Source organism: Arvicola amphibius, chromosome 13, assembly GCF_903992535.2.
Source record: "Arvicola amphibius chromosome 13, mArvAmp1.2, whole genome shotgun sequence".
NCBI classification, from domain to species: domain Eukaryota; kingdom Metazoa; phylum Chordata; class Mammalia; order Rodentia; family Cricetidae; genus Arvicola; species Arvicola amphibius.
Window position 1 is genome coordinate 48,050,931 of NC_052059.1, and position 16,903 is coordinate 48,067,833.

Genomic DNA, 16,903 nt, shown 5'->3' on the forward strand with positions numbered 1-16,903 from the left:
CTCAGCATTTGGAAAGCTGAGGCAGGAGGATTGTTGTGAATTTGATACCAGCCTGAGCTACTTAATAAGTTTTGGCCTACCAGGGCTACAAAGCTAAACTCTGTCTTAAAGTGGGACAGGGCTGGAGAGATGGCGCAGTAGTTAGAGCGCTTCTTCTTGCAGAGGACCAGGTTCTATTCCCAGAACCCACATGGCACCTCACAGGTCTGCAACACAACTTGTAAGGGATCTGACTTCCTCTTCTGCCTCTGTGGGCACCAGCCACTCCTGAAGTACACATCCATGCATTCAAGACAAGCACTCAGACCACATAAAATAAATACATCTTTTAAAAAAAATTAAAAAGGAGAGAAGGAAAGAATTCATCTCAGTTTTGTCTTGAACTGGAACTTTCTGGACCCTTCCCCACCCTGTCCAGATGTATCCTTTCCACCCACAGTGAGCTCTCCAGGTGGCAGGGGCTCTTTGGGTGCTTCTTGCCTGGCAGGTAAGGAGGGCAGAGTCAGTTCCCCAAAGCAGCCTGCTCTGCACCCACTTCCGCTCACTACCATCACCTGTGAACCCCCACAAGCCTCCCAGAATCCCCAGAAAGAGGAGATTCAGGTATTGTGACACAGGGTCCTGCTCTATACTTATGACGACACTTATCCCAGGAGCTTCATGTTTAGACCTGTTATCTAACTAAACACAGGGTGTTATGGGTGAATGTTTACACATCCCTTGATGCATATCTTTAAGATCTAATCCCTAATATGATCGATATGAAGACAAGGACCTTTAGGAAATGCTAGCACTGAATGTTGGTGTGTGTCTCCAAAATACCTATGCTGAAACCTAATGCTTAATCTGACAACATGGAACGGAGAGGTCTCTGGGAAGGTGGTTAAATCATCAATGGCATTAGAAGTGCTTAAGAAGCAGCTGAGGGCCGAGTGACCTGGTTCAGCAGTGAAGGTTGCATAGTGATCTTGCTGAAGATTAAAATTTGGTTCCTAGCACCCATATCAGGTGACTCACAACTGCCTATACTCCAGTCCCAGGGTATCTGACAACCTCTTCTGGCCTCCTCGGGCACTACACATAATTAAAAATAAAACTTTAGACATCATATTGAAAAAGATATTGAAGAGACTACTCTGCTGTGTGAAGATGGAGCACAGATCCCATCTTGACTGAGGTTCTTGTTGCCTAAGCGTTCCTTTCTTCCCTTCTTCAGAGGCTACGAGGGCAATGCCTTAAGGTTGGAGGCATGACAGGAAGAAGGGAGAAGCTAATCCTAGGAGAAGGCTTGGCTCACATCAGGTTGGCTCCCCACATAAGAGCAGCCCATGAAGCATGCAGGAAAGAGCCAGTCAGGAAACCACAGAACAGTATCACACTGTGACATAAAAAGAGGCACATTCATACACACTTCCTCTTTCTCTGTACCCCTTCTCATTTCCTGTGTGTGTTACCAGCCCCTAGTACATGCGGGCACTCACTGCAGTGAGGACAAAGAAGATGGGAGGCCTGCTGGGTAGAGACCAGCTAGAGCTCATCTGTGTGCATAGACTCATGCCGTCTGCAAATGAGGAGTCAGGTGTCTGTGCGGTTGTTCTATTTTTGATCTGATGGTTTCATGGTTGGATGCCCTCCTTAGAGCTCTTATCACCTTGGAATGAATGCTTTTGGAGTGTTAAGTTATGCAAACTTGAGTATTTTGCTCTGCAGTGACTCTTTGAAAATTAGCTGTTGTACAGACCAAGGACCTGGAACTTACATAGTTGTTGTCTTTGTCTCCTAACCCTGCCTTAACAGATTACTAGAAACCAATGATTAAAATGACAGACATTGTTCTCTCATGGCTCTAAGGCTGGAAGTCCCAAGGGCAGGTTCAGAGCTTCACGTCCTCTTCTCTTCCAGTGTCTGATGACTCTTGGTATGGTAGCATCTCCCCCATTCCACCTCTCTATGCATACTGCCCTCTCTTTCATAGCTCTTATAAAGAAACCCTTGATTAAGAGACACGCAGAGAGTCCAGAACGACTTGCTTAACTTAATTATATCTATATAGACCCCTCTTTTCAAATGCAGTCTAAGTTTGAGAAAATGGGCATGTCTTCCTGGAATGTTCAATGCCCTATTAGCCATCTGTTTGGATCACTGGTGTTCCATTCAGACATGTGCAGCGAAGGCACACAGATGTTCAGAGATTAATATAAGCATGTTTCCTATACATGTGATCTTGATACTAAGCTTGTGGTGCTGAGTTGAGTGGTACCCAGATTTTCAATGTGATTTACAGTCTTCCATAATGTTCTCCTGCTCACCTGCCTACTCTCCATCTTCACGGGGTGTCCAGATCTTAGGCAGATCCTCAAAGCTCATCGCCATCTCTTGACTCTCTTCTTCTAGAAACTAGTTAGAATTCTACTGTGTCATTGTCACAGTGACTAGGACACGAAACTTGGATTTCAGTGGGGATGTGGCCATCGGTATTAAACAGCCACACATAGCAAACAATCGCTTGCCCTGTTCTAGTTGGGGTTACTATTGCTATGGTGAAACACCACGAGCAAAAGCAAGTTGAGAAGGAAAGGTTTATTTGGCTAATACTTTCGTTCACATCATACATAGTCCATCACCAAAGGAAGTCAGGACAGGAACTCACACAGGGCGGAAACCTGGAGGCAGGAGCAGATGCAGAGGCTGTGGAGGGGTGCTGCTTACTGGTTTGCTCCTCATAGCTTGCTCAGTCTGCTTTCTTATCGAATTCAGGACCACTAGCCCAGGGATGGCCCCACCCTTCGTGGTCTGGGCTCTCCCACATCAGTCACTAGTCTAAGCATGCTCTACAGGCTTGCTTACAGTCCAGTTTTAGGGAAGATATTCTCTGAATTTAAGCTCCTTCCTTTCCAATGACTCTAGCTTGTGTCAAGTTGACATAGAACCAGCCAGCACGTACCCCGAATGTCAGCTGTTGACACTCACTGATACAGATCATCAAGCCCTATAGCAAAAGTGAATACTCTAGGTACATCCTCCATAGCAAATAGCTCTCTTCACCCCTTAATTCTGAAGCATTTTATATGACCCATCACCCAGGCCAACTTCACAGTGAATTATAAAATCATAACTTTAAAAGATACCTTAGTAGGGGGAACATTTTTTTTGTAAAAAAAAAAAATATATTAACCTGCCTGGTACTTTCCTGTCTGTCTTTTCTTATTCTTTCTTCCTCCTGAAGCTCATCTCAGCGTTAAGAGCTCTTCCTTGTGACATATTAACAAATCAGAAGTTGAATAGACTGGGTCTATATTTAACAGAGTATTTTTATTTTTGAAGACAACCCTTATGTTCTAAGTCAATTAAAGAAAAGATAAGTCTCTTGTTACTGCCTCAGCCTTTTTTTTTTTCTTTTTTCTTTTTTTGGTTTTTCGAGACAGGGTTTCTCTGCAGCTTTTTTGGAGCCTGTCCTGGAACTAGCTCTTGTAGACCAGGCTGGCCTCGAACTCACAGAGATCCGCCTGCCTCTACCTCCCGAGTGCTGGGATTAAAGGCGTGCGCCACCACCTTCCGGCTCTGCCTCAGCCTTTTAACTCTTTTTCTTGGCGTTCTACCTTCCATCCCCATGTAGAGCATAAGAGGAAAGGATGACACTGCAGTGTTGAGCTTGAGTCTTAGGCCCTAAAACTCTCCCAGGACTTTGCTCCCAGCAGAATGAAGTCATTTTCCTGCGCACTCTTTCTTCCAGAGGGCAGGTGTGGCCAGATCAACTCTGGGTGTGGCCTGATCATCCTGGGGCTGATTTTATTATCCATCATCTTCCCTCTGTCTGTGCTAACATCCACACCTGCTCATGCTATTTTATCATTGCTTATTGTCCCATTATGGTAATTACTATTCACTGGGTGCCTAATGTATCCTAAGCATCGTCTGAGATCTTTATGTACCTGGAATCGACATAAGGCAGGTCACATGTCAGAAATATTAGTCTGCCATCTAAAAAGAGCTGGAAATAGATTTAAATCTGCACTTTTGTCTCTGGAGGGTTGTCACTAGAAGGTTGTTTTTGAGACAGGACATATCTCTTGGAATCCTCAACCAATCCCCAGTTAGAACTCAAAGATGGTCTATGTTCATCTGATCCAAGGTAAGCCAGTTGTTCCAGTTCTAATTTGTCAGCATCTTTATTAGATTCTGAGGAGTCTTCTCATGAAATACCACACTTAGGGTGGCTGTGGAGTGCAGAAAGATGTTATCTCATAGTTCTGAGGTCTCGAAAGCCAACATCAAGGTGTTGGTAGGGCTATGCCCCCTCCGTAGTTGGTGAAGGAATCCTTCCTTGTCTCTTCCCCAGGCCTGGTGATCTGCCCTTGGTGTTCTTGGGCTTACAGATCCTTTACTCAAATCTTGTTTCTTCAAGGCCTGTCATTTGCATTCTTGTGTGCATGTCTCTCTTAGTGACTTAATGTCCCCCTTTATAAGAATGCCGGTCAGATGGGAGTGGGATTACCAAATGAACTCATTTTAATTTGACTAGTCTCCAAAGATTCTATTTCCCAACAAGGTTGTGCCTCCAGCATGCCTTTCTGGAAAAACAAAATTCAATTCATAACAATATACTGCTGGATATACATTTGAAGTTCTTTGGAGTCCATAGAGGAACCAAAAGCCCTGCCAATCCAGGGGAGTAAGGAATAACTTCCCAGAGACCCTCATCATGCTTCCTAGCAATCCAGGGGAGGAACCCAAAATTCTCTCAGCTCTGGGGAATCAGGGGCATGCAGGATAGAGGTCTGCATGGAATGATATGGAGAAGGACTCTCCTCAAGCATGTCAGGGAGGGAAGAACATGGAAATGAACCAAAGGAGCAGATGGGACCAGGCTATCTTGGTGGAGGATGGTGGGGACCAGGCTATCTTGGTGGAGGATGATGGGGATCAAGTTATCTTGGTGTAGGAGGGTGGGGACCAAGCTATCTTGGTGGTGGGTGGTGGGAGAGTCCCAGCTATCACATTGGGTTTTGTTGTTGCTATTTAAAATAACCTGGCCAAAAATATGAAAAAGCTTAAACTTTAGGAAAATTTGGATATTTATTAAACTAATTGACGTTGAGGACATAACGAAAACAGAGAGGTCGCTGAGATGGTTCTGGGAAGAAGAGGGAGGGGGGGTGTCTGATACTTGGATGATCTTTGTGGGATTGTTTAGTAGTGGGAGGATTACATCATTCTGCAATCTCAAACTTGGGGGAATGGGGGGGATGAGTCAGTAGGCCAAATGCTTGCCACACAGTCACGAGGACTGGAGTTCAGATTCCTAGCACCTACATAAAAACTGGTAGTTATGATAGCCCACCTGTGATTCCTGAGCTTTAGAGGCAGAAACACAGCATCCCAGAGCAAGCAGGCTAGATAGACTAGTAAGGTCTGAGAGTTCAGGGTTCAAGCGAGAGACCTTGCCTCAACATGTGAGGTGGAGAGGGATTGTGGAAAACGCCTGGCATCAACCTCTGATTCCACATATATGTACACCCATGGGGGCATGCATACACGCATGCATGCCACACATAAACCCACGAGCACTAGAAAGCAGATATACACAACCTGTGCTAGTTATGATGTCACTGATGATGTCATCTTATGGGACCTTTCTCCTGAATGTGATCTGTCACCAGAGGAAAAGTCCTCATGTGATGCCTGACTGTAAACCCTCTGGGGGTGTGGGGACAAACTATCCAGACACATTCCTCCTTTGTTTCTGACCTGCAAGTGGCAAAGTCAGAGAACAGAGAAGGAGGGGATGGCCATCTGGAGTCTTCACACTATTTAATAATTTGAATAAAGCAACATGAACCAAGAAGGAAAGAAAACTCTAGGAATACGGATGTGTGCAAGGAAGTACCAGAAGTCTCTTAGAATCTAGGCTGCAATCAAAGGCAGCTAGAAAGCCTGCCCTTCAGCACCTGGAAGTCCTCATATGGGAAGAAGGCAAAGTCTTCCTGGAGCAAAAGGAATCCTGGACTTCTTTCTCTAAAAGCCAGCACTTGTTCAAAACTCAGGTTCCATATGGCAACTGAGTTGAGTAGGGAAACATCATGTACTGTCATTTTTAAGGGATGCTTTATTGATAGAAAAGGAAATATTGACTCACTAAAGGCAGCTGATGAACTGGGGGCCTGGGACCACCACTGCTGCTCCTGCTGTTTGTATGTGTGAGAGAGCACAGGGGAGGTAGGGCCTGTGGTGGCGCAGGGCACATGAGCTCCCTAGCCAGAAGCTTTTTCATCCTCCGGCCTGTGCGCATATGCTTCTCTACGGCTGAGGGTTGTGTGCTCTCTGGAGCCATTGCACCATAGCTCTTCATAGTGTACACGTGGCAGATGGCGGCTGGGGCTCTGAATGCAGAACTGTGTGCAGCTCGATAGGCAAGGGTAGAGGAACACAAGGGGACAGTGTGGCCTGGGGAGTTTGTCATCCTGTTGGATGATCTGTCCTGTCAGAACTAGACTCACAGCCTAGTTTTTGTTTGTTTGTTTTGTGTGTATGCATATGTATATGTATGTATATTTGTATATATATATATAAATGTATGTATTGCATATATACATACATATATACATATATATGTGTGTGTGTGTATATATATATATATATATATACACACACACACACACACAATCTTACTTTTTGTGATAATTGCATCAATTCCTTGTTCCCTTTCCTCCTCCTAAATCCTCCCATGGACCCCACTTTGCTCTCTTTAAAATTCATGACCTCTTTTTTTAATTGTTATTGTTGTTGGTGATGGTGTGTGTGTGTGTGTGTGTGTGTGTTACTAAATATATAAATACATACTTACTAAGTGCATATAGTGTTACTTGTGTATATGTTCTCAGGACTGACTATTCTATAGTGGATAACCAGTTGGTGTGCTCTTCCTGCTGCTCCTAGCATTCCTTAGTGGCCTGTAGTTTCTTATCTAGAATTGAGGCTATGTGAGATTCCCCCTTTTATTTTATCATGTCTGTTGGTGTCATCTTTGCTCAGGTCGTGTTTATGCAGCCATGTCCATGAGACTCCATGAATGTAACCTCTGACATTCCCAGGAGACACAGTCTCAGCAAATCCCTGTTCCTCTGGCTCTCACAATCTTTTCGGCCCTTCTTCCACAATGGTCCCTGAGACCTGGGTACAGGATTTGTGTTGGAAATGTATCAGTTGGGACTGGGCACCACAGCACTTCATTTTATTGGTTGTAGTTTCTGTAATGGCCTCCATTTGTTGCAAAGAGGATTTCCTTGATAACGGGCAAAAGCTACCCTTACCTGTGGGTATAAGGATACATATAGTGTATAGTGTAGTTAGGGCTTATACTAGTTAGTAAAGTGTTGATTACAGAGTCTCCTCCAAGATCCATGACTTTACTAGCCTCAGGTAGCTGACTAGGTTTCTAGTATCAGCTGTGATTTTTCTCTTATTGTGCTGACTTTAATTAAGTCCAATCAGAGAGCTGTTGGTTTCCACCAAGGATTTTGTGCACCCTCAAGGTTAGAGAGTCATGCTGGTTATTACTGTGGTTCACAGGCACCAGCTGAGTAAGATTATTGGTTGTTTTCCTGCTTTGAAAGTTTGCACTCTGCCTTCTGGTACCATAAAAGCTAGTCCTCAGGAAGAAGGCTTTCAGTTCGGATCCAGCTCGGGTCCTCTGAGCCCTGTTTCCGAAGAGCATGGTCACACCCTAGTTTGTGTGATACCATGTTGATGCTCTTTCTATGCAGTTATGAGCATCAAATTAATTTCCCCAGGCTGTGTCTGAAGGATGGACATGGTTTGCAGTGAAGTCCTCACACGGTGTGTTTCCACAGTTACACAGCTAACAGACTTCACAGGCTAAGGGCCCGCTTCACCAGAAACCCCCTACCTCAGCTCTTGAGCCACCCACACTTTTACTACAAATTGGTGTGTTCCCACTTCCTCTTCAAGTTCAATAATTTACTAGAACAACAAGTCAAAGAACTGGGAAAAGGGCCATGCTTAAAACTGTAGCTTTATCCTAAAGGGTACACATTAACCCCAGTCAATGAAGAAGCACACAGAACTTCTGAGAGACCCCCCAAACAGGAAGCCTCTGTGAACTCAGGATCCATCAACTGCTAGGCATACCAATGTGCACGACCAGCTCTCCCAGGTGAGTGTCCTGGATCAGCGACATATTAGGGCTTCCGACAGAAGGCATGGTTGATGACGGGTGGGCTCTTTGGCCACATTGTTCAATTTGGTCTTCCTTTCTCCTCCCTCCTTCAAGATCAAACTAACTCTCAGAATCAAAGACACAATTTCCAAGAACATGGTTGGTCTTCACATTCTGAAAAGCCAGTACATGGTTGGCCAGTGCCCCAACCCCACCCCACCCACCCACCTCTGAAACTATGTTAGAACCCAGCATGAATAACAAAGTCAATCCTATCACCTGGAACCAAAGACCAACCAAATCCTCTATAATTCAACCTCAGTAATCAGGCTGGTCACATGGGTGGAGCGTGGGAATGCTATTCAATGAGGCTGTCTGTCCCCAGCAGCATCCACATCTACCCTCAGGAAGGAATGTCTCAATCTTGCCTCATGTGGGCACTTCAGGATGACCGTGTGTAGTTGTTAGGAATGCCCAACATCCTTCAGACATTTTTTTTTTCTGGTCCTAAGTGATGTTTCAGACTTACCGTGTGCTGCGTGTTTTCCTCCCAGCCCTGGTACCACCTGTTTCTACACCCTGGGCCCTTTCCCTGAAGGATGGTGCTTGGGAACTAAACTTTGGGTTTGGTTTGAAATGCGACTTGGCATTCATTGCTCATTAAGCCTTTTAGGAAAGACAATTCAAACCACAACATTCCCCGCCTCTTACCCACACAGGCCACCATTTCCAAATAATCCCTGATTGTGTGGTCCTCCCTAGCTTTCCCCTCCCCACAGTTTGAATACTTTCCCTAGAAGTTCCCATTATTTTCGATACATGTCTCCCTTTGCTCAGCTCCCCTGGAAGTGACTGATCCCACCATCACTGAGTTATCTCTGTCCCTGGACTGCCTGATAGGGCCCAGCTCCCAGTTTCAGGCTTAACCCTTAGCCCCTACCAACACTTATAAGAGAAAGAAAGGGGTAAAGGGAAGGAGGGGGTAAAAAGATAGAAGGATAAAACAAAATTTTGTTTTTATAATCTAGTTTAAACCAGACCCTGTAAGAGATTACTGCATTAAAATAATGCCTTTTTTTTTTTAAAAAAAAAAAGTGTTAACCTTGAACCAAACACTGTCCAAAGAGTTTTAGCTCATTGTAATAAAACCACTTCACTCTGGCCCTAGTACTTCCTCCTTGTTCTAGATGCAAACATCTGAATCTGGAGATGTGCGTAGACAAAATTCCCAGAGAAGTAATGTACAAATGAAGGGAAAGAGGCGGAGAGAACCTACTGTTTAAACCTGTCTTTATTATTCACTCTCAGTCCCTAAGCCTCCTCTCCACCCCCCGGCAGTTTCTTATACAGCCCAAGATCCTTGGCCCAGTAATTCTACTCTTGTGGAATAATTGAAAGCAAATACCAGTGTATCATTTATACACAGAAACTTGCAAACTTTCACAACAGTTTAAAAAAAATACAGAAATTCCTTAGGTTTCTAGAAACAGAGGACTAACTGAACATATTGTTGATATAAAATAAACTGTTTGTTGATACCTTAGACCATCACTCATCTCCAAAAAGGAACAATGAAGCTGGGGACATAGGTCACTGATAGAACTCTTGCCTGCCATGTACAAGGCCCTAGGTAACAAAATAAAAGAGAAGAAACGTTGGCAGAGTGTGATCATACATACATACATACATACATATCTGTAATCCTAGCACTTAGGGGCTGAGGCAGGCAGATTTCTAGGTCAATATCATTCTGGGCTATATAATACATTGTCTCAAAAAATAAATAAGCAAAAATTAAAAGAAACTGCATACTGATATATCCACAGTGTGGGCGAATCTTAGACATTATGCTAAGTGAAAGAAGTTAGACAGAAAAAATACCAAACATCAAATAATTCCATTTATATGAAATTGTAGGGTAGGCAAAACTCACTGAAACTAGGAGAGAGGATGGTGGCTGATGTGGGAGTGGGAGTTAGCCGTTAAGGGCTGACCCAGACAGAGAGCTGTCTAAAGATGTGGAGACGTGTATCTTAATTAGTGTGTGGGTCATGTGAGTGTATTTATATGTCAGTATTGTATGGCTAAAATGTATAGATTTTAAGATTATATGTGTGTTTATATATTATATTTGTGTGTGTGTGTGTGTGTGTGTGTGTGTGTGTACATACATATTTCCTTAAAGAAGAACTGTGGAGAAAGAACAGTTGTGGATCATGCTTGGGGAGTGAGTCACAACATCTGGTCTTTGCTGAAGCTGGGCTGGTGCTCAGGAGGGCTCTTATAACTCCTGCACTTTGCACATCTTAGAGACTTTTCAGTTTCACATTTCTTAGGGTTCCTAGCTATTACAAAATGAGGTGCTAGCTTAATATTGGTAATGGGGGTGGGGCTTCTGGATTCCAGTGCCAGAGAAGGGAACTTCAGGTGGAACTCAGTGGCCATATGAGGTGTTCTGGGTAAAACATCAAGGTGACCACGTGGGCGGAGATGAGCGGGAGGCCAGGAAGAGAAGCTGGTGGAGATGACGACAGCCGCCCGCGTCACAGCTTTGCCCTGATGTGCTCATCCATGGCTCTCTGAAGCCATGGGAGATGTGATTTCAGAGCTGATGTTCAGTTGCTGGCCCGTGCTCTGCTCCCCTGCGCCCCAACCCCATGCATCTCAGAGACCGGTAGCGAGTTTCTCTGATAGACATTATCTTAGTAGGAAAGGAGTTTTGTGGTTGAGGGTCTTCTAGTTCACAGTCCATGGAGTTCAAAAGAATTGGAAGGAGGCAGCTGGACCGAGACTCCAGGGTGTCCAAGTTGTTGCATAAATTGGACATTCTTTGAAACTAACATTACTTAAATATTAGTCTTGACATTTTCAGAGAAAAAGAAACACACTTTCTTCTAATTCCAATAAAGGAATTAATTGAGCTTTGCTTACTAAATTGGGCAACTTCTTGGGAGGCATGTTTTAAAAAAAACATACAGTCTAAACAATGAAGTCTCCCTCCTCTCTCTTGACAGACTGCAGCCTCCAGGCTGGGATAGGCTGGTGTAGGCCAGAGTAGGCTGGTGTAGGTTGGTGTAGGCTGGGGTAGGCTGGGGTAGATTTGGGTAGGTTGATGTAGGCTGAGGTGGGCTGGGGTAGGCTGTTGTAGGCTTCTGTAAGATGGGATGAGATGGGTAGGCTGTGTAGGCTGAGATAGGCTAGGGTAGTTTGTGGTAGGCTGGGGTAGACTAGGGTATGCTGTGTAATCATGCATTTCAGACTCAAGGCTCACATGGGTCAGTGCCTGTGAGGTTTTAAATCTGTGCCCAGGGAACTCTGCCCTGCCAGGAATAGGTTCAACTCATTCATTGGATGTGGACCCATGTGAGAGATGTGGGCACCAACCACTAAGTGGGCTAGTCAGGGCCTTACTGATGGGCTTCCAGGCAGCCCTGCAATGGATCTTCATGCTCTCTATCTGGGCCAGAAAGTGGTGGCACTGAATTGTGAGGTATGGAATCTTCTGGAACTGTGGGTACAAGAACAAAAAGAGTCCTCCCCAAAAGAAAACATAACAAGAAGGCTAGTGCCTTTCTGTCAGCTTTCCTGAGATCGTGCTTTTGTGTGGGCAATGTGCCACTCAGCTCCTTAAAGTCGTTCTCCTTCTCTCTCCTCTAGCTCTGCCATGCCCTGAGTCAGCTTGGCAAAGCAGAACACTCAGGTTCAAAGGTCCAGGGCTCACAATACCAGCTTAGCTCCAGCACCGGGTTTCTTTGCCAGCTATAATGCAGTGGTGACATGCGCTTCCTTATGTCACGTGGACTCAGTGAAGTCATATGTGGGAAAGACCTAGCCATGCCTGGCCCTGTACTGCATCCTGCTGGCTAGACTGGAAACCGTCCAGAAGGGGCTGGTCACGGGGCACATGCTCAGCTGGCGTTAATTGTTTTGATCTGTGCTCTCAGCCTCTGCATCTTCTTCTGCTATCTCCACCCACTTCTTTCTATGTCTGTCTCACTTTGCCAAATTGTTCATTCATCGGCTAGAACACAGTGTGTACCAAGGCTTGCGCTAACTGCTAGAGAACCTGAAATGGAAAATACCTGCGACAGATTGCCACACGGGGTTAGAGGATGTGCATGGGGAGCCTGTGAGGGCCCAGCGGGAGGTACCCCGACTCTTAGCCCTCTTGTCTCCTCCCTAGGAGATCATCACCTCCATTCTGTTGAGTGGGCGAATAGGGCCCAACATCCAGCTGGCTGAATGCTATGGGCTGAGGCTGAAGCACATGAAATCGGATGAGATCCACTGGCTGCACCCACAGATGACGGTGGGCGAGGTGCAGGACAAGTATGAATGTCTACACGTGGAAGCTGAGTGGAGGTAGGAATGGCGCCCTCCCTTAGAGCATTCCCAAAGCTCAAAATCTCCTAGAAAATTGGAGTGGCTTCCTAGTCTTAGTTGTCCTGATGCGAGTGTTCACAAGATCTAACCTGGATTCATAGCGAATCCCCATCCTGGGACAGTACCTAAGCACAGTCCCAGACCAGATGCTGTTGGTGCTATGGTGAAGAGGAGCAGAGGGAGGGAAGGGAGAAGAGCCCAGGTCAAGGGCTGGCTTTTGAGCTAAGTAGGCTAGTATCCATTGGGGAGAAGAGATAGCATTCAGTGCTAGCTAGCTACGAGCCCCAGGGCCTGCTGGCCACCTCCCTGGCATGCTTCTCTCCCCAGTCAAAAGCAGGAAAAGAAGAAACTGCTCCAGATCCATGGGCAGAAGCCTCGTGGATGCCCTTGCATGCTGAGGGGTAGAGTAGTTTTGGCCCCTCTTGGAAGTCTGGCTCTCCTGTGTCTACCAGAGTCTGTGTTGTTACAGGTATGACCTTCAGATCCGCTACTTGCCAGAAGACTTCATGGAGAGCCTGAAAGAAGACAGGACCACACTGCTGTACTTTTACCAACAGGTGAAAAGCACCCCGGTGTCCCAGAACACTTTAAATGCTGAGCGCATCCATTCTCTGCAGGGGAGGTGGCAAGATAAAACCCAGCCCTGTTGAAGGCTTCCTCCCGAGGCTGTTTCTTATGCCCCCAGCTCCTCTTGAGCTTCTGTGTGACCAGGTACCTGGCTAGTGAAGCAGGAAAAAGCAGGTTGGTGCATGAAGTGTGCCTTCCAGCCCACTGGTATTTTTTTTTTTTTTTTTTTTTTTTTTTGCCAGCAGCCACCCTGGTATTCCCAGGGGCTTCATTTGCATGAGTTTGTTTTCTCCTCTTTAAGTCTAGAATAATAATAATAATAATAATAATAATAATAATACAACATCTGCTTTAGAGAGCTGTCGTGAGGACCAAGTGATGTCCACGGCAGGATGCTGGTGAATTGGCCTGAGGAAGAACCAGTCACGCCTTGTAGTTCTTACCAATTCTCATGGTGTAAATGCTCTTGTCGTGGCCTCTTTCGAGCTATCACGTGGCGCCTGCCAGCTCACAGAAATTTCTCAAGTGTGCTAGCTGGCTCTCTTGAGCTGTCTGAGCCTCCTTCACACACGTGGGACTACACAAGGGCCCAACAGAGCACCTGCACAGAGGATGCTCCAAGCAGCGGGGATGGAGCAGGCACCACCAGCTGCTTTCTGCTCTTAGCCTGCACCTCCCTTCTTGTTGGCCAGACATCAAGCCAGGCTTTTCTTGAGCTCTGAGTGACATCTATAACCACTTAACAACATAGGCTTAGATAAGTTATCAACTCCTCCCCCAAATCTTCCTCCCTCTCTCCCTCCCTTCCTTCCTTCACTTATCTCTCTTGCTTACTATGCACCTTTCTTCTCTTTTATTTATTTATTTTTTCTTACAATACTAAATGCTTTAGGACACCACACCTGCTAGGCAACTGTTCTTTTACTAAGCTGAATCCTCAGCCATACCCCACCACCACCACCACCACATCATCTCCTTTTTATTTTATTTGGTTTTTGAGACAGGGTCTGTCTATGTAACCTGACTGTCCTGGAGCTCCCTGTGTAGACCAAGCTGGCCTGGAACTCATAGAGTCATCTGCCTCTGTCTCCCAAGTACTGGGATTAAAAACACATGCCACCGTGCTGGTTCTCATTAAGTTGATCGAGCTGGCCTTGACAAGCTTCCATAGCCCAAAGAGACCTTGAGCTTGCATTCCTCCTGCTTCAGCATCCAGAGTGTTTGAGATTACGGGCCTGAACCACTAGGCCTGGCTTCAGTTTTATTGTCTCCAAAATGGCAGTGGGATATGGGGAAGGAGACACTAGTCCATGGTAGCAAACTGTCTTAGTTGCTTTTTCATTGCTGTAAGGAGGCACCATGACCAAGGCAATTTATAGAAGAGTTTAGCAGTCTTACAGTTTCAGAAGGTGAGGCCAAGACCGTTATGGTGTGGAACATGACATCAGGCAGGCAGACATGGTACTGGGGCAGTAGCTGATACTTGGAACCTTAGCAGAGAGGGGGATGGTCTGGGCTTTTGAAACATCAAAACCTGCCTCCAGTGATACCTCCCCCTCTACCACCCCCCCACTAGACTGCACCTCCAAACCCATCCCAAACAGGTCCTCCAACTGGAGACCAAGTCTTCAAATTTATAAGCCTGGGGGGGGGGGCGGGGCATTCCCATTCAAACCACCAACATATACATGAGAGACAGCCCAGGAGGCATCCGTATGTTTACCTCCCCGGGGCTTGTGCTCTGGGAAGGAACACTGAGGGCCTGAGTCTGACCCGTGGCCTTTCTCCCATCAGCTCCGGAATGACTACATGCAACGCTATGCCAGCAAGGTCAGCGAAGGCATGGCTCTGCAGCTCGGCTGTCTGGAGCTCAGGTAGGTAACTGCGAGCCCTCTTCAGGGAGAGCACAGTGCCAGCTTTGGACTCCTTGGCCTATCCCTCCTCTAGGAAGTGAAAGTGGGTGTATGAGAAACAGGAAGAGGAGACGAGGCTAACATTCTGAAGGCCTCACCATCTGGCCTTCACGGTAGACATGGGAGAAGGGCAACTTCTGCTTGGTCTGGTCCCCTCCCCTGTCTTGGCCTGACCCTGCCCTTACCTCTGAGCTGCCTGTCTCTCCCACCTGCCCATCACTGCTGCTATCGCTCAGTGATTCAGATGTGCTTCTGGGACGGTAGCCTGGGTCTAGAACACCTCCCAAAGGTGGGGATCTCAGTTTGGGCTGCCTATTGTTGCATCTCAAGCTCCAAGAGATAGGTACTCAGTCTGAACATTATGCCAACGTGCCATCTACCCATGACTTCTAGTTCACAGTGTATGGAGGTGGCATGTCTACATGGTTAATTATAATCAGAGGCAGAACGAACATGCCCCAAACAGTCTTCTACCAGGAGACATTGACGAGGAAGAAGAAACTTGAACTGTTCCCAGAAGGAAGTGAAAGATAATAGGTGGGGTTAGGGTGGGGGGACTGGGGCATTTCCAGACCCAGGGATCCATGGACGCAAAAGCTTTGGGTGGAGAACCACAAGGTATGAGCTAGTGGAAGCAATGGCTATTATGATGGCAGGCTGATGATGTCATTAGAATGACATCATTAGCATGAGCCAGAGGGACAATCTAAGAAGCCAGACTTTACTCTTAGCTGTTGGGTCCCATTGCTATTTGAGGCAGAAGAGGATCCCATGGCTAAGCCTGCGCTTTTAGCCTGTTCTTGACCAAGGCCACAATGCCTTCAGTTTGACCACTCATCTGTCACTCTATCTCCCTCCCCTGCTCTGCACCCCCATCTGTGTAATAGTGGCTTCAGCATCTGACGGCATGCCCATTGTGGTTACCTGGGAGGTAGATACACTAGGGGCCCGCCCTTGGCCCTGTGGTTTACAAGACCTGTGTGGGACCTTTGGAGGTGGTTTAGATGTAGTTAGCCTCATTGGAATTGCCAGAAGACTTCCAGGACTGTTGCCAGGAAAACCCTGACCAAGTGTTACTTCCAGTTGTCCCAATTCTGGGGGAATTCTGCCCCTACCCTTGACTTCTAAGTTAACTGAAGATAGAATTCAGCTGTCACTTCTGTGGGACTGGGGCCTTGGAGAGAGGGTGATGGGCTCTGGGGAGAGACTGTGAAAACAGAAGGTGAAGGTTCCTCATTGATTTGAGCAGCTAAGATCATTGGCCTCTTAGGGACTTCTCATAGCCTTACAATTAGTGGCAGCTGGTACCAACAAGCAAGGACCCATCAGCATCACCATAAGCGTCTGTCATCTTAGGTGCTCATAGCTGGCCCACCAGGGATGTCATGAAGTTTGTTACATGTGCCCCTGTTTATCTTCTGGGTCTGCCGAAGTCCTGGAGCCTGCACGGCATACTACAGGATTCCTCTTGGAAATGAGACAATTTGGAAAAGCAGTTCTATTGAACTTTGTCTTCATGGGGCCCGTGCTAGATTGTGGTTCACTTTGAGATTCCAGTAAGCCCCCGTTCAGATCTGCTGGCAAATTACTTCATATTCTCACTCTCTCCAACCATCTCCAAACTGGTATTGGTTATAGCCCAAATGACAAGCATGGCACTCAAGGGCTAGACAACCAGAGAGGTATCTGAGTTGGCCTCTGAAGACAGGCCCATCGAGAGTGCACGGTGTTCTGGAGTCTGTTCCCTCGTCACCTTAGGGTTATCCCCAAACCTTTGTTACATGACCCAACCCCCTGCCATGTGTGCCCTAAGCCTCATAGAGAGTCAGGCTCTGACTCAGGGCTAGGGATGTGATGTTCCAGA

At 46.4% G+C, this 16,903-nt stretch overlaps 1 protein-coding gene across 6 annotated transcripts in view; it reads left to right on the top strand.

Annotated features, from left to right (window-relative positions):
• The window catches only part of Ptk2b (protein tyrosine kinase 2 beta), a 122,969-nt gene that overhangs the window by 71,876 nt on the left and 34,190 nt on the right, over positions 1–16,903 (top strand). For all 6 annotated transcript variants that reach the window (XM_038309555.1, XM_038309561.1, XM_038309556.1 and 3 more), the window contains exons 3-5: positions 12,360–12,538; positions 13,029–13,116; positions 14,921–15,000. In XM_038309555.1, the coding sequence (XP_038165483.1) occupies positions 12,360–12,538; positions 13,029–13,116; positions 14,921–15,000 (347 nt within the window). The remainder of the gene's footprint in view (positions 1–12,359; positions 12,539–13,028; positions 13,117–14,920; positions 15,001–16,903) is intronic.